Source organism: Pithys albifrons, chromosome 2, assembly GCF_047495875.1.
Source record: "Pithys albifrons albifrons isolate INPA30051 chromosome 2, PitAlb_v1, whole genome shotgun sequence".
Taxonomy (NCBI): Eukaryota; Metazoa; Chordata; class Aves; order Passeriformes; family Thamnophilidae; genus Pithys; species Pithys albifrons.
Genome location: NC_092459.1, coordinates 76,239,244 through 76,266,922, shown reverse-complemented (window position 1 = coordinate 76,266,922; position 27,679 = coordinate 76,239,244). Strand labels below are relative to the sequence as shown.

General features: G+C 46.1%; 1 protein-coding gene across 3 annotated transcripts in view; it reads right to left on the bottom strand.

The window, feature by feature from the left end:
- Window positions 1–574: 574 nt before the first annotated feature.
- Window positions 575–27,679, bottom strand: part of SLC35F3 (solute carrier family 35 member F3) — a 62,679-nt gene continuing 35,574 nt past the window's right edge. For all 3 annotated transcript variants that reach the window (XM_071547986.1, XM_071547987.1, XM_071547988.1), the window contains exons 3-7: window positions 13,497–13,716; window positions 7,452–7,577; window positions 4,832–5,024; window positions 3,266–3,355; window positions 575–2,241 (exon numbers count right to left, since the gene is read on the bottom strand). In XM_071547986.1, coding sequence (XP_071404087.1) covers window positions 1,997–2,241; window positions 3,266–3,355; window positions 4,832–5,024; window positions 7,452–7,577; window positions 13,497–13,716 — 874 coding nt within the window. In that variant the 3' untranslated portion in view covers window positions 575–1,996. The remainder of the gene's footprint in view (window positions 2,242–3,265; window positions 3,356–4,831; window positions 5,025–7,451; window positions 7,578–13,496; window positions 13,717–27,679) is intronic.

Genomic DNA, 27,679 nt, shown 5'->3' with positions numbered 1-27,679 from the left:
GTAAAGGAGTGTGGAGATCACAGAAACTGCCACTTATTGGGACTATGGAAAACAAAAGGACTCAATATATTCATCTCTGGCCTTGACTCAGAGAGGAGTTTTGGAGGGGGAGTGTGGGGTTCTTTTGCTTGTGCATGTAATCTCTGTTAGCGAGACTTCAGCATCAGGTCATCAAGTGTTATGTAGGAGACAAATATATAGCCTGGACTAGGGCCTAATTATTAATGTACAAATTCATGCGCCACCCATAGCCCCTAAATATGCTAGCATATGTATGTATGACTGCTCACTGATGCATTCAAAGGTCAGCTTTTCCTTTGGTCTGCTTCTGCTGGACATCTGTTTCCTGACTGATGCCTAACAGCATTCCTCCAGGTGGATTTGTCCAGGTAGTCTAGAGCAGACTTCACTGTCAAGGACAGACTGGGTAGCAGTGAATTGAAATGCAGCCTTGGTTGCTTTGGTGATTGTGCCTCCCCCTTCTGATTACTTGAGCCACATACTACCCACAGTAAAACAGCAGTAAAGGTGCAATCAAGAGAAGGAAACTGATAGCATTGACTAAGGCTGAGTTTAAAATCTTTTATTATTTAGCTTAGCCAAACAGATAATGGAATCTGAAGTTGATTTGCTAAAATGTTTTGAAGTGGATGCCACCCCTGCTTGAGACAAAGAAGACCTCAATGGCAGCAGGGACCTTAGGCTATGGCAGCAGTTCAAAAGAACACTTTTAATTTTGTATGCAACAATGTAAACTTCAAAAATAGTAAACTATAACCTTTCCCCCCCCCCCTTTTTACATAGCATGTGATCTATCACAGATAGAAATTTAATGGCGAACCAAAATCGCTAAGTAAACATCCTGGTGCTTACAAGTTTCATAAAAAGTGTTACATTTGATGTAAATATCTTACATTTTTAACTCTTAACACTCACAATTATGGAGTAAAAGCAACTGGCGATTCACCCCCTTAGTCCATGCTCACAGACTGTACATCAGCAACCACAGTCTTGCCAGCCCCTTTGATCATTTTCACTTGGATTGTCCCACACATGACCAAGACTTCCCCTTCCTCACATTGGCATTAATCAAGCGCAGCTCCACACAGGGGTAAAACCTGTGAAGTGAGAAGAGAACCAGGTCTCCTACGCTCAAATTTGCGGTCCCCTGGACCCTGCATTCCCACAGAAGCCATGGCGTGTATGGGAGGCACGTCCTGATGTCGGTGGGAATTTGGGGTCCCTTGGGGCTGCAAACCCGAGCCCTGCCATTGCAAGTGCCTTGCAGCAGGATCTGGTTCTATGTGGATAAAGACAAGAGTTCTGTTGAAGGCACTGGATTTCTCTTGCATGATTTTAAATGTGGACTACAGTCATATGCAGAATAAGGAGATTTGGGCTCTACACTGCTTTCTCTCTAGTGCTTTAGTGCAAGAATTTTTAGCGCTTGAATATTCTCTGTTTGCAGCGCAACATGCACTCATCTACATAGAGTGATTTCTAAATCTTCCTTCCCCTCTTCCCCCCATCTTCAAGTCCCCAAAAAGATTCCCTTTTTTTGTTCCTTGAAAACTTTCAAAGTACAGCTCTGGTCAAAAATAAACATGTGATGTAGCATAGCATTTGTTTCTTTTAAATCACAGTGTGCAATGCATCATTCAGTACCTAATGTTCAAAATGTCTGCCCTGCTTTTCATGAAAGTCATTCTTTAAAATAACCTATGCAAATATATTTTGACTATATATTACATTCATTTAAAAAGAGAAGAGAGGTTCTTGGTTTGCAGGTTTTTTCAGTGTACTACTTAAGTGAAAGATCTGATGTGGAAAAAAATACAAGCAAACTGGACATGCCAAGACTTGATGCTTTAGATGGTGATCATATCAAAACTGTACAGGTATGTACACCGTGCTGGACAGGTGTGCTTCTTCCCAAGAAAAGACCTTTGCGTCATCCTATATAAGGTTAACCACAAAGTTTTGGTAAAAAGAGCATTTAATGAGCAAAGGATGACATGGAGGGGCGAGTTCTTCGGCTTTTGTTAGGCAGTCCTGAAGCAATGTCTCCATTCCCTTCAGGGATTTCTTCCTTCTTCCGGACTTTGAGACGCGTGAGAAGCTTTATAACCCAGACATCCCACTCCTCTGGCAAGAGCAACAGGAGAAAGCCCAAGCCAATAATGATGATGGCGATTACTCGAACACTGTTGAAGACAATTTCACTCGTGTAGTGATCAACAACTGTGTAGGACATTGAATGGGTGTTATTACATGGGAAAAGGCATTAGGGCAGTATCTCCTTCCCTCCCCCTCACCTCCCCAGCTCTGAGGGCTGGCTGTGGCAGGGGAACCTGGCCATGGAGGCAATGACTGCAGGGGCACTATCCTTCCTGCTGGTTAAGCACACAGCAGGGTACGTCCCTGCCTCCAACAGCGCAGGAACTCCTGGTGAGGTCTGGCTATGCAGAGAAAGGGGCATTTCCCTTCCCCGGCACAGCAGCTCCTTTGTGCAAATTTTAATTCTCACCCTGACTGCCCTCCTGAGTAAGATGCCCTGCACAGGCTACACTGTTTGCTACCCAAGTTTGGTACCTGAATGGTGCCTGGCTCTGTGTGTGTGCAAACAGCTCAAAGCTGGGAGCTGCCACTTGCACTGTAGCACCAGATAAGCATGCTGGGTGTTAGGAGCAGTGGTTCTGGTTTGGGTTGGGGTTGCCTCAGCACTCCCCTGCTCAGCCCTTTCAGACTCTGCAGTCTCTTGGCTTTCACCAGATGGCAGAAAACTGTCAGAGAAATGTGGCCATGTCCAAAATTAAATTGTCCAGTGCTTTTGATAAACACCTGCAATGTTATTTACCAAGGCAAGCAGAATTACTAGTACATATAAATGTAAGCAATTTTATTTATTTCAATTTAGTGTTAAGTCTGCCTTGAAGAAATCATTAAAAATTGATTTCTGCTTCATCCATGAGTTTTCATTCCAGTCCAGAGATGAATGACTTCAGATCTACTTTGTTTTTCAGTACGTAGGCTTCTTCGGACAGTAATTAAAAAAACAATTCTAGGGGTTTTGAATATTCATGTGGTATTATGCAATACATATTTCACACAAAAGAAGAAATTTTTAATCAGTGTCATCTCTGTAATTCTTAGAGAGAAGATGCAAAACATATTTAATAAATCTATTTGCTTTTATCCTTGCTGTGTATTTGAAAGGCCACAGATTTAATGTATTCATTAAGATGCAAAAGACAGAAATTCTTACTTGCATTCACTGGGACACTCAGTACAATTCCAAGAGAAATCAAGGTGGGGTAGGTAATAGCAATCCCAAAATTTAGTAGAATATTGAATGCTGAAGAAGGAAAGAAAAACACCTTTTTGTACAGTGAAATTAGGCAGAAGGAAAGTCACTTGAAACATTTATGCTTTATTACTCTCTGTTGTTTGAATAGAAGGTACATTAACTTCTATTGTTATTGACAATGATACCAGAGGACAGAGGTCTGTCTGCTGCACGTCCACCTGCCTGAGATACTGCTGTTTCTGGGGAACTCTATATCCCACTGGAGTCCAATGGCAGGATCAGGGTGAGGTCTGGGTACAGCCTGTCTCTCAGTGTCATGTGCAGTAATTCCCACTCTCTCTATGGATCCACCAATCCAGTCTGCCCTGCTAAAAGACTCTTCATCTGGGAGATTTCAGCCAAACAGCAGCTTCTGTTCTTTTTTGTTGAAAAACTACCTTCCAGTTGCAGCTGGAAGATGCTGTAAATCTAACCCTCTTCCAGGCATGAACTTGCTCAATATAATTTCATACAATGAAATAATAATATCATTATAATACCATTACAACAGAATGATTATAATATCACTCCACTTTAATACCATACACTGTTCATTGAGTTTCTCAAGCAATTAATATTTGCTTTGGACCAAATTGACCCTTGTTTTAGCAGAGTCAGAAGAGCCTTGCCAATACTGAGCTGGAGCTCCGACTGTCTTCTAGTAGTACCCATGTATTGTACATGCCAGCCATCGCTTGCTGAGTTCTTCACTACTTGCTTACAGACCCCTTCCACTGAGTCCACTGATAAGTAGACTGGAGGTACTTCTGGAGTCAGGCATTGTGACTCTTTAGGGTAAAAATAGCTGGGACTCAACACAGGGGTGGGGAAGAATTATTTCCAGTAGAAATTAATGTTTTAGGAGATGTGATTCCATCATCCAGTTTTGGTCCCAACTGTAGTAGCAAGTCACCTCATCTAGTTTAACAACAAACAACATCACATTTTGGATAACCATTGACCATTAAAATTTGGATTTGGCAACCTGCCTCAGCTGGGTTCATTTGGTGGCACAGCAGGGGCAGCAGAAGAGAGGAGTGCCACCTATGAAATTTTCGTCAGCACTAGGCAACATTCCATTTTCAAGTTTCCTCCTCCTTAGGAGTAGCAATTAGCTATTACTGCAGGCAACAGAGGCACTGGTGTCTGGCTTTGACTGGCCTGGCCTAACCTCCTTGCTCTGGGGATGCTGATGAGACCAAGATAATGCCCCACCAGCAGAGCTGCTTCCTGTTGCAGCCTGGGCAAGTGTCACCTGTCTCTGTATTGCAGAGTTCACAAGTAGGAGTTATGACAAACTTTACAGTTTAGTCTTGCAGCACCTTCTAATGAAAGCCCCAGTATTCTGGCTTGGTAATAACAGCAGTAAAGGAAAGGACCCTCTCATGATATCCTAGTATGTGGGAAGTCTGCAGCTTCCACCAGTGGTCAGTTTCTGGCACTCTCCTCCACCCCAAGTAGTGTGAGAGCCCCCCATATACTCACTCAATAAAAGAATTGAAAATCCACAGAGGTTTCCCCAAGGAATGATGTCAAAAGAGCTCCAGTACTCCACTTTGGTAAAATAAAGGATGACAGGAATACAGGTAACGAAGAGGATGTTGAAGACAGCTAACACAGACAGGAATAAGGCAGCTTCTCCAAATTTAGCACTGCCTAAAAGAAGTTTGAATAAAACCTACAAGAGGAAAATACATGGATTTAACTCTCTTGCACTGCATCCCTGGAAGACTGGTGTTCTGTCCTGGCTCCAGTGGCACCCGGCATACTGGCCCGATGGCCAGTGCTTAGGGCCGAGAAGCTGGGTGCCTCACAGTGTCAGCCAACACCTAAGCAGTGATACTTGCTGGACACTTGAGATGGATGCTCATGAAACTGTGGAGAGCAGCCTGTGAGGCCCCAGCCCTCTTCCCCCTGCCACCTTTTGGAACACAGGCAGAGGCAACTGCCAACTGAGACCATGTAGGAAGGGGAATCAGCACATTTGTTTGTGCATGTCCTGCAAGGAAAGATTGCTAACCCTAGCTTAGACCCTTCGCTCTTTTTTCTGCACCTCCAGAAAACTTGCCATTAACAACAGAATATTCGGTTGAGCAGGGCAGTGGGAGGACAGCAAGCAATGGTCTTCCTGCATGAAACATCACTGGTCTAGGCCTTGGACTGCCACCTGGGAAGTGCTGTGGTGGTGAGTAAGCACAGTCCATCCTGGCTGGCTGTCCTCCCACCTCTCCGTCCCCCGAAAGCAGAGCATAGCAGCAGCCCCTCAGCCCAGAGCACAGATGCAGCCTGGATAATGAGACTGCAGGGAGAGATTTAAAAGCTTTGGTTTGTTAGTGGGAAAACGAGAAAAGACAGTAGAAATTAAAAAAGTGAGTGGCCCATCTAGGGAGTGCCTCTGGGCAGGTCTTGCCTGGAGTCTACATAGAACTGTAGACGGTCTGTTGGATACCCTGGGCTGTTGGTACAGTTTTCCTTTGCCACTGGTTGCAAATCAGGACAGCCAATGGACTCTGACTTACTGACCTGTGCTGGAATGGCAGCCTGCCTTGCCAGTGTCAGCTCTCTCTCCTTTGCCTACCCAGAACAGGCAGGGCTGCCATGCTTACAGGGCTCTGACCTCTCCCATCACTTCACAGCCATCACCAGCTAGTGCAGCTGTGTTGTTGCTCTGCATAATAGAGCAAAATGTCCCAAAAGCCACTTACTCATTTTTCTCCTGAGGATAGCATGTTGCCCCTGGCAGGGCAGAGAGCTGACACAGCAGACTGAAGTGTCTGTGTCTGGGTTAAGAGGGCAGGTCAAGGTGTCTCTGCTGCACGTGGTGTGATCTGTCTGCCTGCAGATCTGCCTGCTCCTTTGGCATGCACAACTCATGGGAAATGAGCCAGAGTGTGGAAAGGAAGAGCAGAGTGGCAGCAGCAGTGGCAGTGGCATGCGTTGCACAGCAAGCTGCTCAGCTCCATCTGTCTTGGCCCTCAGGGTGTACTGCAGAGTAACACCCTGTCACCACCACCTCTCCATACATGGGCTCTGGTGGAGCAGTCCTGAGACCCCTGTCCCTGCAAGGACCAGCACTGTCATGGGAGAGGGGGCAGAGCTAGGGTCTAGCCTTGAATAATCCTGCCTGCCTGCAGATGACTCCAGAGCCATGGCATTTCCTCGGGTCTGGAGGGCCACATTTCTGGTCTTGCATAGAAATGCTTTTTTAGAAGAAAGAGCTGTATGAAACTTTATGACCTTCGTAATGTAAGACATCATCTGATCTGAAAAATTGAACAGAAAGCAATGCAGCACTGCGCTGAGTGGCACAGGCAGATGCTTCTTAGTTTGGTGAGTCTCCCTGGAGCTTGTGTTATGGCTGCAGGGCTTTACTGGCCCATTTCTGTTGGATGACTGGTACAGTACAATTCATTAGACCAGATGGAGATGTCTACACCTCCTTCTAGTCTACACATCTGAGACAGAGTGGGAGAACCACACTCTACAAATGCTTATTCCTCAGTGTGGACTGTGGCTCTGAGCATGATGAGCAGCAAGACACACATGCCTCTCAAGGCTGAGTGGAAAGGCTCTGCCCTGCGGAGGAGGCTGCATGTCATTGTACACATAGTGTAGCTTATGTGGCTGGTCAGGATGAGGTCTTGATTCATAGGCATGTGCTTTGGACTTTAGGCATGTGATTATTTTCATGACTAGCAATACTTAAAGCCCAATGTAGGCTACATATGCCACTGAAGGAGGACTGGCAAGGGGAGGTAACAAAGTGACTTGAAATAGAAGTTTATAGCCTTTCCAGAGTGAGCGATTAAATCCATCACCTATGCAAAAGCCTCATTTTTCAAGAACGTGAGACATCTGTAAATTCTCCCGTGGACACAGGAGACTATTCCCAAGACTTAAGAGTTTTTATCCTAAGTGAGGGCAGACATCAAAGCAAGTGAACACCTGAATGCAGTACTGCATGTCAGAGCTCTCAGAGAGGGGCACATGGCACTGAACTGCACAGAGGTTTGCAAGTAAAACAGGAACAGTTAAAGTGAGTGACAAAAATAAGTGATGAGGGTACAGGTATCTTTCTGAGGGGGAAAGACGCAAGTGTACTTACCTTGTAGAGAGCAGACATTGAGGCAGAGCCCACCACCAGGGCTATCCCAATAACAGAGTGGCTGTGAAACCCATCAGCATACGTCATCATAACTATCCCTGCAATTGCAAATATAGCAGCCACAATCTGGTTGGAGACAAAGAAAAAAAGCAATAAAGTGTTACTAGATAACCCCCACTATGGAAAAACAGACAAGTAGCTTTAAATGAGAAGGCAGTACTTCTGCATCATCTGCTTATGTAGAAAAATAGCAAGGCCAGCCTGATACCCAAGGAGCCGATGCGACCCTTGTGACTTCCCTGGCTTCAGGGAAGCTGCAGGCAGAGTTGTAAGAGAGTGGCTGCCCCAGGGGTGTGCAGTGTCTCTGACTGAGCTGAAGGATTTAACCTCTGTCACTGAGCCTCCCCATCAGGGGATCCCTGTAGCCTGTGCTCGACAATAATACACAAGTAGTAATTCCCTGGAGCTTACAGGAAAGGCTTTGAGTCCTGGTGAAGTTTTGGAAGAAAAAGGTTTTAGAAATAAATAGGGGAATAAAACTCGTGCAACTACTTTCCAGTCTAGACATGTCATTTCAGAGAGTAGAAGGTTTATTCAGCCAACTAGGCACACTGCAATGATTTAAGGGGGTCTCCCAAATGGAGGGAGCATTCATGAAGGTGGGGGACAGGCTGTTCCGATTTAGCATGGTCAGCAAGAGACCCCTGGCTTCTCTGGGATGGTCCTGCCAGATGCCTTCAGCCTTCCTGGGTGCTAATTCTGGGGTGAAAAGGGCTTTCTGCATGCTTATGCTTCCTGGTTCTGCAGTGGTGCAAGAGGCACCCTGCTTAGACCACATGCCTTTTGGCTGCACAGTCATGGTAATGCTTCTAAGATGACTGGTATATTAGTTTATTTTGAATGACAGCTAGGTTAAGTGCCAGCCAACTGTCCCCTCTCCCAGGGCCAGACCAGTATTTTAAGCCCCATCCACAGGCTGCACCTGCCTACACACCCAAGAGCAAAGGCCTTCCCTCACCTTTCCTGTTCCCCACCAGATAGCAGGGCTGGAGTTAAGATGCAAGGGAAAAGTCTGTGTGCCAAGCTCTGCTGCTGCCTGATGAGCAAGATGGAGTGAAGTAGCCCTTTTACCAGCTTCGGGTCCTCATCCCAGCAGCACCAGCAACCTCTTTCCTGGGTTGAGCTGGGACTGGTGCCAAGGAGCACCTATAAAGCAGGCAACCATCCAGCAGATTCCTCCTGCACACTGAGATCAACACCTTCAATATCCCCTTACAGAAAAATACCCCATTTTTGCAAACAAAACCTTATCAATTTCTCCACAGGTGTTGCTGTAGAATGGCAGGATGGCATAAGGGTAGAAAGAAGTTCAAATCAGCAGAAGTCGACGCTGTTGGGAAAATACAGCTGCTAAGATCATCTCAACATGAAGAGATGAGTCTAGAAGTTGCTGTACTGCTGTTCAAGACACTGCAGGAGCACAGCCGTGGCAGGCTATGGAGGGGCAGGGGTTTCCCCAGGTGCTCAGCTCCTTGCACACCCCAGCCACAGGCAGCAAGTTCTGAAGATGCTGATCTAAGACCTGCTCAGGGTGGAGTCTGATAGAAGCTACAAAAGCTGCATACACACACTGCATATTTGGAGAGGTACAGATACAGCATCTTGGCTTGCAGTCCTGTCGACATCAGGTCTCTCCATGCACAGCTGTAGGGCATAATTTCTAAAGAGAAGTTTCATGGTGGTGTAACTGGGCCCTATGGTCCTGGACAGGCTTCTTTTTAGGGCAGGGAGAGAAACCCTGCTGATGCATGGCTCTACAGCAATATGGGGCTGTTTCAGGCAGCACTGAAGGAGCTCAGCAGATCTCTCAGCATTGTGCTGGTGCTTGCCAAGTAAATTCAGACACTCTGTGTGGCTTCAGAGGCACAAGAAAAAAGGTCATTGAATGAGACTAACACAAGGCAGGTGCAGAACAACAAAAAAGAGATTTGTCTTTCCCCAGCACAAGGTGAAGAAAAGCTTCATTGTTGCATACTGTGGATGTGGAAAGTTTACAAGGATAGACTGATGGAAATAAAAACAACCATCAATGACTATTAGCTATAGACACATTGCTTCCATCTCAGGAAGTCCCTGAGCCTCAAATTGCTGGAGGCTGGAAAGTCTCATGAGAAAATATCATTATAGACTTTTCCTATTTAGATAGATTTTTCTATGTGTCCACAACAGGCAGCTGCTGGAGGCAGACTTCTGGGGCAGAGGCATCTTTGCTCTGACTCAGCACAGCTCTTTGTAGAAGAGCAAGATACATGGCTCAGGCTTATCTAAAAGAGGACAACTCTGTACCTTTTTTCAACATCACCAATGCTACAGACCAGGTGACAAAGAGTGGAAGATGCAGCGTTTCCTGTAGCATCTGCTCCAGGTGTGGCTGTCTACTGTCTGAGCTGCATGGGCCTTGTCCCTTCACTAGAGAGCTGGTGGAACCACAGCTGAATACCAGGCTGTGCCACCCAGCTGGCACCTCCAGGTGCATCAGTGAAGGGAGCCTGCTTCAGCCCCTATGGGTGAAAGTAAAAGAACCCAGTTTTGCTTTTAACATCAGAGGCTGATTGATTTCAGAGCACCTTCTAGGGGGCTGTGTCTGCCCAGTTGGAAAGGAACGCTCCAGTTTGGGATTTGATAGTGTATTTATTTCCAAGTCCCACAGGCAGTTGTGCTTTTCTTTATGTTATTTACACAGGAGGCACTTGCAAGCAATGATTCTCTTGGATCCTGAGCTGTAGCATGGAGGGAAGCACCAAAGTCAAAAAATCAAAGGAAAAAAATGCAGTCTGCAAACAGTTTTGCTAGGCAGAGGTCCTTGCCTCTTCCATCAAGCATGTCACAAGTGTCAGATGAGTCTTGGCCTCACCTCTCAGTTCCTTGTCAACATGCCAGGTGTCACATACACCTTCTCTTGAAGCCTTTCAGCCTGTCTCTCAAGCACCTTGTTAGCAGCAGTGACAGGCTGCTTGCACACCACAGTGCCTGCAGTTACTTGCAGATGTCTAAGCACTGCAGGGCTTGCAGAGGCAATGCTTCAGGCACTCATAGCTTTATGTGACATCTCACAGCCCAGTTGGTCTTTGCTCTGGGCACAGTGAAGCAAAGGGGGGAAAGTGCAACTTCATTACAGGAGATATAGGCACTTACAAATTCCTGAATGGCAAAGATGGGGACTTGTAGCTTGCTCTTACATTCAAATTCCAGCCAATTCCAATTGTGATTTAAGTGCTTACAGAGCTAGTAGTCAGACTTCTGAAGGCCAAACAGAATACTTGTGCTTGCTTAAACCCCACTAAGTTGCTGTCTTTCTTACGTGGCCTGTCCTTCAGCAGGCATGAACAGGGACACCCAAATGCGAGATCAGAGCTTTGCTATGGCACTATTCACCCTGCTGCGCTGGTGTGGGGATGGAGCAGGAGCGTGGGAAGGTGCTTGTAGCAGAGCAAGGCACTGTCACCCTTGCAGCCTTGTCTGCCAAATACCCTCTCAAAAGGTGCTTCTAAAAGGGTCAGCAGCTCTGACACAGCATGGCCCCAAAGGACCACAAGCTTTGGAGCCGGGCTGTGTGCCTGCGGGCCCTAGGTCACTCCTGGTTAAGCCCTGGCAGCTGTCCTTGCTCCTGACTGCCAGTGCCAGGAAGAAGACTGTGTGTTGTGGTTCATCTCAAGGTTATCTCCCCGAGTAGTGCCACCCTCGCTGCCCATTGTTTATCACATGGGCTGTACAGAAGAGAGGAAAGAAGGAAGAAAATTATTCTCTCTGAAGACTCCATGCTGTCCCTCTGAAGACAGGAGGGTTGTCTCCAGCATTCCCACTGTGCCACATGAAGCTGGGCTGCAGGATTGATGTGCTGTCACATGCCCTTCCAGTCCCTAGGGACAAGTACATCCTCACTCTTATATTGCCCCAGCTCAGGATGCCTCAACTGCATCAATAGCCCAGTCTGCCTGAGAACTACCTTGCCCTGCACCCAGGTCCCTTGTTGGCCTGGGAAGGAGACACCTGTGTTCCTTCTTGGGCACAAAGATGGCTTCTCAGGAAGCACCCCTGCCACCCCTCACCAGTGCCAGCTACCACAGTGAGGGGCTGGAACTCATGGCACAAGCATCACACAGCTCCACTGCCATGGCTTCTGCTCTGGTTCTCTGCTTCACTGCTGCTTTTCCAAAGCAGTGCTGATAGGAAATGAAGGACAGCTGCACATGTCTGAGACCACTACTCAGGTCTGCTTCCCTGCTCCTTCCTCTCCTTCTGCCACTTTGAGAAAAGGGGAATCCAGAGCAGGATTTGTCCCCCAGTGTCTGTCACCTGCCATGGCACCAGACAGCCCACCCAGGAAGCTGCTGGAGAGTCCCTGACCATCTTGGCTTTTCAATCATGGCCATGCACCCAAGAGAGAATGAGAAGCATTTCTGCTCCAGCATGGGCATGTCCATGTGGGTATCCCTACACACAGGTTGGCTTCTTTTGCTCCACACCACAGCCATACATCCAGGGGTGAGAGATGGCAGATTCAGAACAAGGAGGAAGGTGCAGGTACAGGACAGCAGTGGTCACCCCTTCATACACCTCCTCTCCTGCTGTCCCACCAGCACTACACCTGACAGTGCCCCGAGAGCGATGAAGACCACAAAAATACCTTTTTTTGATTTGTCAAAATGGTTAGGATGTCTAGCTATGATAACTGTGACACTTCCCTGCCTCCTGCATCATTTCAGGATATCCTTGCACTCAAAAACCAGAGTTAATTTGTTTTCAGCACAGGGTTACCTGGGAAGGGGGGTGGGCAGACACCAGCTGGCCGGGCTGGGCTTTTGGCAGGTACATTTTGCAACCATCCCCTGAGCAGCCTCTTGGCTGCCACCACTGAAAGATTGGCCAAGCTCTCCTGCCAAGTTCTCCTGCCAGTAAGGAACACTTCCCAAAAAGTTAATTCTCAGTGGCTCCATGCAGCAAAGGCTAACAACTTCTGAGCACTAACAGCATTGCCCAGGTATGTGAGTAGGAAGTTCCTCAAGTGGTGGACAAGAAACAGGAATTATTACAGTAATTGCTGTTAATACGGATTATAAATTAATATTAATTGGTGCAACAAGGCAGGAGGAACCCACTGGCATTTTGTCCTTGCAGTTACTCCTGAACCTGGAAGATACTCCTTGACCTCACGGCTGGTGAGTTACCCATCCACCCACCCCCTCTTCTTCCAGAGGACACCACATGCTGAGGGATGTCTACATGGCAGCAGGGTTTGCAAGGAGCTGAGGGGTTTCCTGACAAACCCTCTGCATGCAGCTCTGTTGCTGCTGTGGAGCAGGAATTCCCATGGGGTGCAGGACTAAGGGTGTAAGCAAACATTTGGGGTGCCACCAGGAGAGCAGCCCACAGCTGGTGGCCAGATCCAAGTCCCTGTGAGTTGGCATGACAGGGATCCTCCATCAGTGGTGCATGCACACACACATATTCTGGCCACAGGTGGGTTAAGGCAGCCCAGTTTTCCTGTCCACAGCTGCTGCTGACTGACATGGATACACAAGACAACTGTACCACCCTGCAAGCCTGCTGTCACACGTAGAAAGGGTGAGGCCCCTGTTAAATTTGGAGGTTGGGACCAAAAATGCATTGTGGGGAGTTGCAGGAGTATGCAGTTAGAAACACCTTGGTCTGGGAATAGTCCCTTGGAAGGGGTTGGCAAAGGCTGATACACAGCAATATGAAGATAGCACATATCCTTTGTGACATGCTCTGGAACAAGTTACCTCTTTCCTGAAGGAAAATATACAAAGGCACCAGGCTGGTGGAGCCAGGGTCTCCGGGAGCTCACCAGAGCCTGCACCTGAGCAGGCTGCAGGGAAGGATGCATCCTGCTCCACAAGGGCTTCTGTGCCCGCTCAGCTGTCTGCGTGGGTGTTGCTTGACTCAGCTGGCAGAAGGCATGGGGTAAAGAAAAGACAGAAGAGTGAGGAGGAAGAAGGGAGACAGAGATAAGGAGTCACTTACCCTCACTCCCATGAACCTGTCCCTCAGAACGATCCATGAAAGCAAGAACACAAAAGCTTTGTTGCAGCAGAACAACACGGAGACATCCGTAGTGTTAATTTTCTTTATTGCATGTAAGTAAAGGTAGTTTGTGAGAGTCCAAAGAACACCAAAGGGTGCTGCCTTGGTAAAAAACACCTTCAAAGTCAAGCCATTGTCTCCAAAAAATTGGCAGCACTCCCTAAAACAAGGAGAGAAAGGCAGCGTTATTATATAAGCCAGTCATAGTCTGCAGCAAATATATGGCTTTTTTTGTTTCTCTTCTTTTCCTTTGGGCAAAGAGTGGCACGCACCTTAAAGAGAAGAAAAACAAGTTTCAGCTTCTGCTGCAGCAGCCAGCACCTGCACAGGGTACAAACAGGTGGGGGCTGCAAACAGCAGGGCAGGACAGCAAAGAGCCAGGGGAGAGGTGACGACAGGAGGTGAAATCTCACTCTCGCCATCAGTCCCTTCACAGTGAACATCTTGAAGCAGCATGGGGTCATCCTCCTCCCTTCACCCCTGTGTGCATCAGGATGCTGAGGGGCCCAGGGCTGGCAGCAAAGCCTATAGCTCCCTGCTCCTGCTGCAGCCATGGGAAGCTGGTGCCCATCTGATCTGCTATATAGGGCTTGGAAGAAGCCTTGAGGGAGCCCAGCTGGGGTTTTTTCCGCCCAAGGTATGGGACCTGGCTCAAATCCCCAGCAGCATCAGGGCAGGAGCAGGAGGAGGTGGCAGGCAGCTGCCTCCTCCCTCTGGGGTGAGGACATGGCATGGTGGCACCCAGGGACACACTGGATCAGTTGGAGAAGCAGTGAGGAGTTAGGAGCTTGTGTGTGCAGTCCAGGCTGGGGATGCTGAGAATCTGAGTGGGAGGCAGCCTGCGCAGGTTCAGCCCAGGCACAGGGAACAGAAGCACCAGCAGTTTGTTTGTGTCTTGAAGGCTCTGGGTAGCAACAGGAGACAGAACGTGGTTGGGTGTAGCCTGGCCCTGCTGGCAGGGCTGGGCTGGGTTGCTGGGGCACCTCTGCAGAGGTGCTGGGGGAGGAACATGCATGCAGCCTGCCCCTGCCCAGCACAGAACTGGGAGCTGCTGGCTGCATGGAAATTCAGTAGCACAAAGAAGGAAAGCCTTAGCCTATGGGGCTGGGGCTGCGGCCAGTGGACTGCCAAGGTGTGCCCTGGTCTATGCTGCTATTGCTTGCTTTCAAACCTGCAAAACCCTGAGGCCCTGAAGTACTTTACTGGGGTGTTTTGACAAAATTTGGGCGAAATTAAATTTCCCCCTGACAATGAAAGATGAATAGGTTTTCACTGCTGCATTGAATTTCAAGCTGTTTGTTTCCCGAGACTGGGCATGTAAAGCTTATTTTCTGGACTCTGATGAAAGCATGATTTTGATCTGCCTTCTCAGAGGACAGAGCTGTACCAGGTGATTACCTAAAAAAACCCATTCACACTCTAACCCTCATCAGATCTTTCCATCAATAACTCTACATCTGCCTACAGCCCCTCTGCTGCAGCAGGTACAAGGTTGCAGGGTAGAGAAAACACATATTATGTGTTTATTTGGTTTTGGTGCCTGCCACTCCCTGTATTGAATCATACCCATGCAGAACTTGCCCATCTCTGGATGTTTTGACCCTGTACTTTGGCTGCTGCATGTAGACACTTCCATTGGAGCTGCTGGTTCTGCATCATGTCTGTGTCACAGCCAGCACATTAGTATCCCTTGTTCTTTGTGAAACTGCCTGCTGGCGGAAGCCCATTCCCTGACAAACCTGTCAGCTGTCTCTCTGCATTAGTAAAAGAGCTGCCCCTCTGCACCACAAACTGCAGCCTGACTTCCCACGTGCTGGAGCTGTGCAGGGATGTGCACAACCTCGAGAGACGCTGCCTGTGTTCAGCACATGGCCTGGATCCACCACAAACACTATACCCACTTCAAGAGTGGCCTTCAGTCCTGCACAGCCCTGTCTGTACTAGTCACTTGTCACAAGGGACTCAGGGAGTGCACAAGAAAGCAGAAACACATCAAAAAATCCAGTCCTGAACTTCATTAGAGGCTTAAACCTGCTTCCTAACATACCAGGGAGGGTTTGACTGCCAGGGTGTCAGAGGCAGCCAGCCTGATGCTCTGAAAACAACTCAGGTACAGTTTAAATTAAATGATGTTAAGCAAGATTGGTATGACGGACAGAAAGACCATAGTCAAATGAAAGGACAAAAATGGAATTTATGTTGAAATTCATTCTGGGGAGAAAAAGGTCCTGCTGCAAAAATCTGTGCCCCACATAGATAACAGGCTATCACTATTTCATATACAGTAGAAACCTGTGATCTTACTGTACCGTGGACCTGATTCTTGTTTACTTGATACCACTGGCTCTGTATGGTAACACAGCCCTCATCCCTGAAGCACCCAGTGATGCCTCAAAGGACAGCCATACCCTACCATGGATCAGGACCCTGAGCTGCATTCCCCACTTTGGGGGTCTCCTCTCACTAACCTATACAATAAAGCTTCCTTTTAACTGTTTGGACTAGTTTCACCAAGTGTGATTGCTTCTTGGAGGCCGCCTCCATCTTCCAAAGGAGACCTCCTTAGGGCAGAGGGTTCCCTATGCAGTACAGAGTTATAAAGCTTTTCCCCAAGGACAGCTAAGGCTATGGAGGCTGCTACCAGACATGTGCCCACATCCACAGTGAACCCCACTGTTCAAAACAAGTGCACTGCTGCAGACAGCTTTTATGGACCTGGCATTTTCAGTGAAGTCTGAGGAACATCAGGGAAAACATGGTATATTTTGTGCACCAGAATGACTATGTGCCATACAATAAAACTCTCACAATTAATTGCCTCCGCAGGTTTGCTACTCCTTACTGGAAAAACTGATTTTCCTTGGTGCCATGGTACAGCTTGTGAAGCTATACCAGGACGCGTTTGATGAAGAGCTGTCTAACAGTAAATAGTTACAGGAAGCAGGGCAGAACCGTGATACAACCTACACTGTAAGCCCGAAACAGTTGAGAATGATTCCAGAAAACACAACTATCAGCTTAAATATTTTGACAGAACATTTGATCACAGTTGTTCTTCCTGTCCACTAATTTCTGGGCCCAGCACAGACACTGACACATCCAGTGCATCCATGTCTGGAAGAAAAATCTGCCTATACTGTGTTAAATGAGAAATTGTCACCTACTCCTATCCACATTACCAGAAATCTTGTACCTGCTGCTCTCACCTACCATCTTGAACTGCTGCTTGCTTGCCAATAGTTTTGTTTGCTGGGATCACCCTGCTTTGCCCACAGAGCAGTGGGACTTCAAACATGACGATGGCCAGAGAGGCTATAGAGAAAAGCTGATGCAAAGTTCAGCATACCCTGGCCCTGTGCATCCCCAGATCATGCCTAGCATGGCTCCTCCTGGGCAGGGAAGCTGCCCTGCAGAGCCACCCTGCTAATATGATCTTTTTCTTACTCTGTATAATCCTCTGTGTGAGGAGTAAATTCCTACAACTGCTGGGCTGTTTCCAGATCAGGTGGCAGCAGATAGCAAGGAGCTACGGCATGGCAGGGCATAATGCCGTATTTTTGACAGGAACTATCTTCCTGCATTATTGCCCTTGATTCTGGCACTCCGTTGTAATCACAGAAATTGGATTAAAAAAGAAATGTAAGGCATTAGTCAAGGCTACAGCCAAAGTCCGTGTAAGTGGAATGGAAATGTCAAAGGAAGGATACTGGAAGGGAAATGTACTGGCTTAATTAACGCAGCAGCAATACAGAAAAGCTTGCTTTCATCCAGGAGTGTTCATATCCACGCTCACAGACAATCTGAAGGCTCATGACTGAAGTAAACAGTGGGATTACATTGTGGGAAGGAGGTCTACAAGTGAACTGAGAGCACTGCAGCCTGGTTACACATGGCCCTTGAGAAGTGTTTCCAGCGAGGTGTTACCCAGTGGATGTGGTCACCATGGCATGTTGCTGAGGCGGCTGCTGCAGCAAACATCCTTGCTATGTGTCGGCATAATGGGATGGTGAAGGTCAGAAAGGGGCAGAAACTTGGCTTGGTCACACTTCTCTTCCTCAGGATGCCAACTGGGATGCATTTCTTCTGTGAGAAAAAGCTGCTGCCTGGCTTTCACGGCATCCTGTCCATGGGAAGACAGCGATAGGGGCAAATGGAAAATTGCTTGTAGGCATAAAATAAAGCAATGGACACCACACAGGACAGCTGAACCCACCTTGCTGCAGCTGTGGCATGAGTTCCCCGCAGTGACAGCCCCCATGCAGGGCTTAGTGAGTCCTGACTAGCACCGGCTGAGCTGTATGTACCAGCAGTCCCCTTTCCCAGATGGGGATTCTGGTCCCCTGCTGCTTGTCACAGGGTGCCCTACCAATTTGGCCTGAATGAAATGTGTAGTGTCACTTGGGAACAGCATGTAGCTGCTATGGTACTACAAGGATGGTAGTGCTGGGGTGAAAGATAGTACAGAAAAGCCTAAGGCACAATGATCTTTCTGTGTTTTTACTCTAAATTGTTTGCTGGTTTCCTAATCTTTTGTGTACCAGTTCTTGTTCTTCCTCATACTCCTTTTAGTGTGTATCTTCATTAATTCAGCAAATGGCAAATTAGCTCTACTCAATTAGACCTGTCTCCAGCACAATGCTAGCAAAATAACTCCATCATTGGAACCAAGCATCCCCAGTGAAATAAATCAGAAGTCCTCAGCACCAAAACTGCATGCTAAGTAAGAGTTAATCATATTGAAAGCAGGTGTTGCAGTCAAATAAAACTTGCAAATTAAATATGACAGTAAAGCTCTATTTTCCCCCTACTGAGTTCAGAATTATATACTTAACACTATTCTGTTGCTTGTTTTGTCTTTAACCACTGCTAGGTAGTTGGAATGTTTCTCCACTGCTTTGAACCTTGTGCAAAAGAATGTATAAAATTCTGCCAGTAGTGGACGGAATGTTTTTTGCCATTTTGAAAAAAAAATCCCACCTAGAAAGGCAAAGGTAGACAAGAACCAGAAAAAGTATATTGAGTGTACTCATGCTTGGGGTGTGGTGTCTTGATACTTCCTGCAGAACAAACCTTGCCAAAAGGTTAGTAAGCCATTGAATCTGCCATTACATCTTTGGGAAAGATGCAGCAAAGTAGAAAATTTCTGTAAAGAATACACATCCTAAGGGAGTACTTTGTACAGGCCAGTTACTTCTTTCCAGACTGTTAACACTTGTTAGAATTTTTTCCTTGTCTCAGTGCTCATACTGGAGCCTTCTCCTTCAAGCCATGTTTGGATCTACTGTCACTCTTAGCAGGTAATCATTTTCCTTCATAGACCGTGTTTCTTACTTTGACCTTGCAAGGTCTGTACCTGCAAATTGAATTTGGCTAAATTGCTCTTGATTTTCAGCAGAGTGAGCATCACCTCCCTGGAGCACAGCAAAGCCACCACCGTGCCAGTGAATCTCCCTTCTTGATTAGAGATTGGCAGGCAAAACGTGTTTTGCTAATCCCCGCACCAATTAGGTCTGCATGGATAAATAATCTGCAGATGTGCAACAGTCTTATATTTTCTATTCAATAAAAAAAAAAAAAGACATGGACTAAAATGTTATGCCATGTCTTTTGGGAGGACCCACAAGCCATTTGTAGTAAGCAAAAGCAAAGAAGACAGACAAGATGCCCTGGCTGTAATAGGAGAGAAGGAAACAACTCGAGTTTAATTCCTCCCAGTAAAAGAAATTCAAGGACTTCTTTTTGCAATTCATTCTGTTAGGGCTACAGTATCTCTCATGCATTAAGCTCACAAGTAGAGGTAGTTATGACTGCTGCACGGGCAAAAACCCCAAGTTAATTCAAAATATTCCTCAAAAATGCTCTCCAGGAAAGTAAACGATGTGTTTCCCAGAAAATAGGATCACGCCTCCAGCTTCACTTCCCTCCTGCTTGAGCCAGTGCTGACCCAAAGGGCAGTCATGACAAAATCAGCCTCTCAGGTGTGTGGATTTCAAAGCAGTTCAAGTAAAGGATGAGTTCATGAAACTCATTTTACAGATGTGCAAGCTGGGGCATGGAAGGGCAAAGTCCCTGTGAGGGCTGCCTGTTGGGTGCACGTTCAGAGAGCTGGGGATTTGCTTTTCCTGCATGTTTATTTTATAGCCAGCTCCTGTTACTTACCAAGACAGTCCTGGAGCACCTTTTTCCTGAGTCACCACAGGTTCATATGCCAGCAGAACAGTTGCACTGGAGCTCCTGTGGTGTGTCCCAGATCATAAAATGCTGTGAATAAATCTGCTAGCCTCAGCACTTTGCAGAGGTGCCCGGGACTCCTGCCATGGCTTTTATTTTCCTGCTGGTCTGAGGTTCCTACAACAAAACCTGTATACTCCTGCCTGCAGCTTTCCTCAGGCAAACTGCTTCCCAGAGCTGGGGCGGCACAAGCTTCTCCTCAGCTTCCATGGGGCAGGGATCTGAGACCTGTCCTGGGTGTGCCAGTGTCCTTTACCTGCCCTGAGGAATGCCGCAGCCCATTGCCAAGGACATGGTGCTCCTCTGAGTTGCACTAATCCAGACTGGTTTGTCTGTGCTGAGGACTGAACTAGTGCTTCAGATTCTGGCCCTAGTCTCTCATAATTCCCTGCTCAGTGAGAAATGGCAGCCCTGCAGCCTGGGAGGTAACATCAGCCCTGATGACAGCACTGGTTGCTGGAGTTGGACACAAGGAGTGTCATATCTAAAATACTCTAGTGACTTTTTAATACCCACATGTATTTTTCTGTAAGCATGTTATTAAAATACAAGACATTGCCATAGAAGCCAATCAAGTGTCCAGCTGCCACCTTTAAATGTCTGCATCTGCAATTAACCACTACTTGTTTCTACACTTTGTTTGGGCCTGATGTCATGCCTTTAAACTTTTACCTGTTCTGGAAGTTTCCAGCTCATTTGCGGAAAAAGTGTTCTGATAGGCAATGGAATGAGGAAATTGTCTTATCTTAAATGGAACAAAAAAAATCTCCAGACTGAACTTCTCTGAACTAGAGAGACAGAAGCAATTGGTTTTACTCCACACTGCACACATGCCAAACTAGGAGTTTGCACAATAAATGGTCCCAGGAAATGCTTAGCTATGGATTTACATAATAAACCAGAATGGCTCCAGAAGAAACAAATAATACAAATCTTACAAACCACCTGAATACACATTTTCAAGATAAGTCTTAGAACAGACTCAGAAGCCTTAATGAGAACCTATTTAAACTAACATTTAAATAAAAAAAGGTTTAAAAGAACAAGACCAAACCACAGGGAAGATTCACATACTGTAAACTGCCTTAGCAAAACACCACAGTGGGAGTCTTGGGCTGCAGATGCAAGGGAAAAGCCTGCAACTTCTCCTGTGCGGTGTTACTCCATCCCACAGTTTGCTGCACCTGGGGCACTAACCTGTTTGGTTTGCCTCTGTCCATTTCCAGTGAAGACCAGTATTCCTAGGATACCCTCTACAGCTTTTACATACATAAGTGCAGTGAAAGCTGCAGGAAGTGGATTGTATCAGCTTGAATACTTCATTAATTTTTGCACATGAACATACTGCTGGTTTGCATCTAGGTTGTTTTTTCTTGTGAGTGGGACCACCAGCCATCTCGGATGGGACACTGGGAAAAGCCTGGGGAGAAGGTACTATACTGCTGACTCTTTAGAGGAACAGCAGCAGCTGGTTACCAGTGTGAGCAGACATTGCAACAGATTTCTTGTAGAGTCACACCTGTCCACGAGCATCAGGGCGAGCTGAGCTCACTCCAGGGTGTGTTATCACAGCAGCCAGGTGGTCCCACTGAAGTCGTACCTTCAGACTGCTGCATAGGGCAGGCTAGCCTTTGTGTGTCTTCCTTCTAGCCAGAGGTGATGTGCCATTTTGGAAAATGCAGGAAACATTCCTGACAAGAAGCTTATAATGTGACAACACGTGCTCAGCAATCAGACAACTGAAGATATCATGCATTATCCAATGTTTTCTGCCTTTACACCCTGGAGGTACCCAGAGCCTGAAGGGCTTTATACTCTGCTGGACAACTGGCATTATACAAATAAAATGTAAGACTGTTGCTATGTGCAGGCTCCAAACACCCACAAGACCAGGCAGGCATTACACTTGAACACAGAGATGAGCTTTTTAGTTACACTCAAAGACTGTTTGTGGAACATCTTGTTACTGAGCCCATGAGGAAATGCAACCCTTGACTTGGTCTCATGCAGCACTCAGGATTGGTCTCAAACCTTCATCGAGGCCCACCAGGGGCCAGGAGGTACTCAAGACTGGACATTCCCCTCCACAGCAGCAGTGCCTGAATCTGAAAAGGGCAGTGAGGGGAATGAAAGCTTCACAGGTACTTGGGGGTTAATGGCATGCAAGCCTGTGGGACTGGTGCAAGCAGAAAGCGGTTCCTGCTGGTGTCTGGGGCAAGGCTGAAGGATGAATGGGAGGGAACTGACTCATTTACAGTGAGGTGTGACGGAGGAAGAGTAAGCTGGGATGCGTCACCATGCCCAAATGAAGTACAGAAAAAGGACCATCAGCTCCAACAGCACCATGTACAACCGGGCACAGGCAGCCATGGCAGCATGTGAGGAGCAGTTAATGATCTGTATTGAAGCTAATGACAATCTTCAGGGAGTTAAGGAGCAAGATGAGAAAATGAGGAGCAGCAGGTCACCAGACAGTATTTACTCAAGAGTTCAAAAAAGCCCATGAATGAAATAGGGAACTCCTAACACAGCTCTGTAACTCTGCCCTTAAAACAGCCTTTCTGCCCAAAGCAAATATCACATTAATTCTTTAAATTTAATTTGTGTTGTGACTCTGGCTGGCAATCAGATTTGAAGATGACCATTGTTGGTTAAAAGCTGTGCTGCATTATCCCTTCTTCCTCTTGGGTTCATCAAGGAATGACGAGGATAGGCAATGTCCAGTTCAAGGAGCAGGCTGACACAGGCAGCATGTTGCATGCAGCACTTCATCCCAGCGGACTGGCTGTTGAGCAGATGTCCTTAAAAGCATGACCCCAGCAGGAACACTTCTGCTTGTACCATGCACCTAATGACTGCTGCCATCCTCCAAAACAGGACACTTACTGCTTGTGGCAACTGAGTGTTGATGAATTCAGACGTTCCTGAGGATCTCCCGCTGCCCCAGTCAGGTGGAAGTGGCTTGGGGCTGCTAAGTCTCCAGAGGGACTTTCCCCTGGAGGCTCTTACTCCTCACTTTTATCCTGTGCAACTGCAATTAGAAAAACCCTTAGGGCTCTGCCTGCCTGCAGGGAAAACCTCTCATCTCTGCAGGTGCAGCTTCTCCTGGGCAGGGAGCAGCACAGCCCACTGGCAGCACCAACCCAACTTTCCCAGTGCACTGGGTCCAGCCAGGGGGACATCCCCCCCACCTTTTGGGAAGGGGACCCCAGATGTCAGAAGAGCTGCTTCAGGGCCTCTTTCCTTGCCCAGTGCACATGGGTGTTGCACTGAATTTCTGGGGCTGTGTTTGAGGTCCATGGTGATGCTCTATTACACTTTTCCAGTGTGAGCTTGGTCAAGTCCCCCAGCCAGCCTGTCCCTCCTCAGCACAGCAGTGGGGTGTGAGGGTACAGGCTCACTGTTATTTCCCAGGGCTGTGTTGAGGTAAATGCAGTCAAGCATTTGTGTGGCTTTCAGCATGTGATGAGGGACAGCATATACAAACTGAGGCAGAGAAAACCTAAACATTAGGCTCTCAAGGCTTGACTCTGGTCAACATGATCAGTGCTCTCCATCATCATACAAAATTTCCATTGACGTCAGTGGGTGTTTTGGGTGTGAAAGGCCTGCAGGTCTGAAACTGTGCAGCAATCGCTTGTGGATACCTTAAGCTTGGCCTGATGTGATTTATATCCAACTTGTCCTCTTCAGCTGTGACCTGAACCACTTACTACTTTTTGGAATAGTCAAAATGAAACTTTCAGGAGAAGATGGCCAGCTGGCCTCCTGTAAATTAGATTTTTGTAGTGGTTGGTAAGGGCAGACAAAAGGGTTGGACTCTATGATCTCGGAGGTCTTTTCCAACCCAATCGATTCTGTGATTCTAAAAAAAGCACGCAAGAATAAAATGCTTTTCTATTAGCTACTGTCTTAGTTTCTGGTAATGGAGTTCTTTTACCCTGCTGATATAGAAGCATGGTGCTGATAGCAGGGGGAACAATGTTGTGTCTCAGGAGAAGGAAGGAACAAGGCAACAGGCAATACAAGCAGAAGAGAAATATCTCAGTGATAAAATTGGCTATGCAAACACCCTGAGATAGCTGTTATTGAAAACCATATATATGTATGTTGGAACATGTATCTAGAAAACACACACACACACACACACACACACACACACACACACACACACACACATATATATATGTGTATATATATATATATCTTGAGATAGATAGATAGATAGATAGATAACTTCACATGCACATGTAATTTGGACTTTTATGCCTGTGGATTGTCAGAGAGACTTTGTGTAGTGATATGATTCCAGCTGGACAAAGCCATGCCAGCCTTCCTGCTGGCAGTGCCAGCCTTGGGCCATGGGCATAAACTACTTGCTCTGTAAATCCTCACTACATCATAAATCAACTTCACAGCCTAAGTACTAATTGTTTAGCACCATGACAGGATACTGGGGACAGCTGGGAACAGGAAGGCAGGGGAGTCAGGAGGTAGCAAAAGAGACACCATCAACTTGGCAGCTAGTCTATGAAAAGAAAAAAAGTTATACAAAAAAAGAAAGCTGAGAGTTCACTGACATAACAGAGAAGCTGACATTTACAATCCACAAATTGCCACTAAATGTATTAAGTAAACGGGATATAGAAGGCAAATAATCTTCTCATTTTTAGAGTACCTCCTCTCAAGAACAGGTGAATCTTTTCTGTTTGAAGTTTGTTTGCCTTTTTAGTTGCACTGCTGGTGTTCATTTAGTAAAAAAACAGAGCACTCTCTGCTCTCTACTCCCTTACTCTGTTCTTCGGCAGTATTATCCCAGTCCCACACACTGCAGCCCAACAGGAAACCATGGAAGTACACTGAGGTGGTCTCAAGACTCTGTGATGGCATCTACCCTCATCCAGAGCCTGACAGAACAGCACCCTTCAGAGTGCAGCAATCCTCAAAAAGCAGCCTGTGAGAGACTGAGAGACTCGTGAGTCCTATGTTTCATGAGATGAAGGAGTATAGCTGATGAGTTTGGTGACAAAAGGGGGGTCTTAGAAAATACAATGTCCAGCACTTCTGAGATTCACATTTTTAATCAGCTTTACTTGTTTTGACCTTTCTCCTAATAATCTAGTCATTCAGAAAACATGTTCTACAATACATTGCTGTTAATTAAATTTGTATGACATGTTAGTATAAATGGCAAAAACAGAGCCACATGTAACACAAATTGAATGACTTTCCTCTATGCTACTGGAACACTTAGGTCTCTCAAGTGGCATAAAATAACTGAGAATGGCTTGCAAATCAATTGCCTTTTGTCCAAGAGATACAGGAAATTTTTGGTTTCCCATGTAAGCACTTTGTTGTTTTAACAGTAATAATGCAAATTAAAAAATACTGACACCCACTGCATTTTTAAAGGACTGGAGAGCACAGAAATGGAGCCATTGTAGCAGAAACTGCAAGAGACTGTGTATGCTCTTGGATTTCACCTTTCATCCACTTGGAACAAGATTTCTTTTAAAATTTAAAAATGCCTCCTAGAAAAAGTAAGTATGTTAATGACCCTTTATATTACCCCTAAACAATTCTTCAATGTGACTGCATAAAGTACACTACTGACCCAAGCTTCAGAGCCAATAAAGAACTTCCTTGAAGAAAGGTAGGAGAATTTTTTCCTACATAACCTTACAATATAATTTATGGTTATCTTCATAAATGAGACCCTCGGGAAGAAATATTAAAAAGAAACAATAAACCTGACCATGCACATGCCAGTTCAGAAGCCTCATCTCTAAGAAATTTTCTCCTCCCTACTTTTCAGAGTTATAAAGGAATTTGTAAATATAGGATCCTATACATAAGCAAAACCTCCTCTGAAGACTCTTCTCAACACATAAGAGCATCAACTTCATTTTCTTTCTGAGCATCAGAGGCAGGTCCAGAGGATGGATACAAACCACATTTGCCTTTCAAGTCTTCTTGCACTCTGGGGTGGTCTACATCTTCATAGTTCTATCAAGCTCTTTTTATGCTTATGGGGCACACATTATTACATGGTTCAGAAACTGAATCTCAGTTTCATGCTCCATCATTCTGCAGGCCATGATTTATACATTCCACAGAAGAGGAGGATATTGAGTTACATGCTGGATCCTTCCTCCAGAGAGGAAGCTGAGTTACCACAGAGCAACTCCAGGAACGTGATTTGTGTCTGCTTTTGCAGCTCAGAAAATTTCCAGCTCCTCCCATCAGCTCCTTGAAACTTAGCAAACATTCCAGGTGAACAGCCCTTGATGTTTCAGAATTCTGGAAGTACTCTTGCCTTTCCTCCTCTGCTGAAGCCAACACCCTCCTTTTAGAGCGGAGCTACAGCTCATTCTCTCCTTTTACCACGAAAGAAAGGGCTGTCTATGGGCTGGGTATGCACAGGGTGGAAAAGGTACATCCAGCGATCTGCTATTAGCAGCCACATGCCTGTATGCATCTTCTCTGGGATGTGGCCACAGGCAGAGGAGAGCTACAAAGTAATCTATAGACAGCCATAGATACAGGGAAAGACCCCAAGTTCAGACCAGCATCAGCAGGCAAGGGTCTGATGGGTTTGTCATTCCTGCCACTGCTGGTCCAGAAGAAGGAGAAACGGTGCACAAACACCACAAATACCACTGGGAACTCTTCTTCCAGCTGCTGTCAATGTCCCACTCTGGACTTTTCATCTGACATCCTCATTAGACAGAAAATAAGAACATAAATACCTAATGGGGTTATTAGCCCTCAATTGCTTCATTCAGAATGAAGTAAAGCAAGTGTGATGTGAAAAGGAACAGAGAAGAAATGTAAGAGAAGAGAGAAAGATTAGGTAGAAATTGATTTATTTTACAAGTAAACAAAAAGTTTAGGGCACTGAGATGATTACACTTCTTAGAGGTTATAGGAAAATGATATCTATTTGAAGTCCCCGGAAAGACCAGAAATGGGAACAGTGGTGAGGCATACTCAAGAAGTAGAAGGAAACAGAACTTAATGTGGTTTCAGATTTGCCATATTTAAAAACCAGACTTGAAGCTGAGATAGGGGAGTAAAACAGTACTCGTGACTAAAAAGTGCTGGAAGCCATGCAAGTTCCTCTGAATAGGATGATAACCATTATTATTTATGTTTGGATGGAATACACAGCTGTTCTTCAGAGGCCAGACGGAAATTTGTTTTGAATCTGAAGCCGTCCACAGATACTATGCTTCAGAGTGCTTATTTGTGTGTTTTAAAATGTTACAATATTTTGAAATATTTTATATTTTTAAGGTTTTACTCTTACATGATAAGAAGCAGTTAATCACCAAAATTATCTGGCCAGAGTCTGATGCCACAGAATTAGGAAAATACAAAGCAGTTGGGTCTTGTCATTGCTGTGCATATGTGGGGGGAATGTCAGTGTGGTTTAGATAAGGCTGTTACAGCACACACTGCTCTGTTTCCTAGTGACATTTTTTATGTACTTGTTCTTTTTCTTATATATTTTTACTGCCTACTAAATGGTTTCTTTTGGCTCTGCTTTGTGTGAACCTCAGCGCAAGGAGAACAGTTCTGTTCAGGGACACACTTTGCAAACTGCCCTAATGAAGAGAGAGCTGATGCCTCACTAGCATATTATGTGCCATCCTGATCTTGGCTGTGAATCCGCAAAGCAGGATTTCAATCCAGTCATTGCTGAACATACAGATTTACTTTGTGAAAGAGTCAAATCCAGAAAAGAGCCCTTATTTGCAACAGTAATAAGACAGGAACTTTTCATAACAAGATGCAGAACTCCTGAGTTAATGAACTGGAAAACCCATCTGCTGGTCCAAATGCCATACTTGTCTTTTTGGGATCAAAATTATTGAAATAATAATACAGGA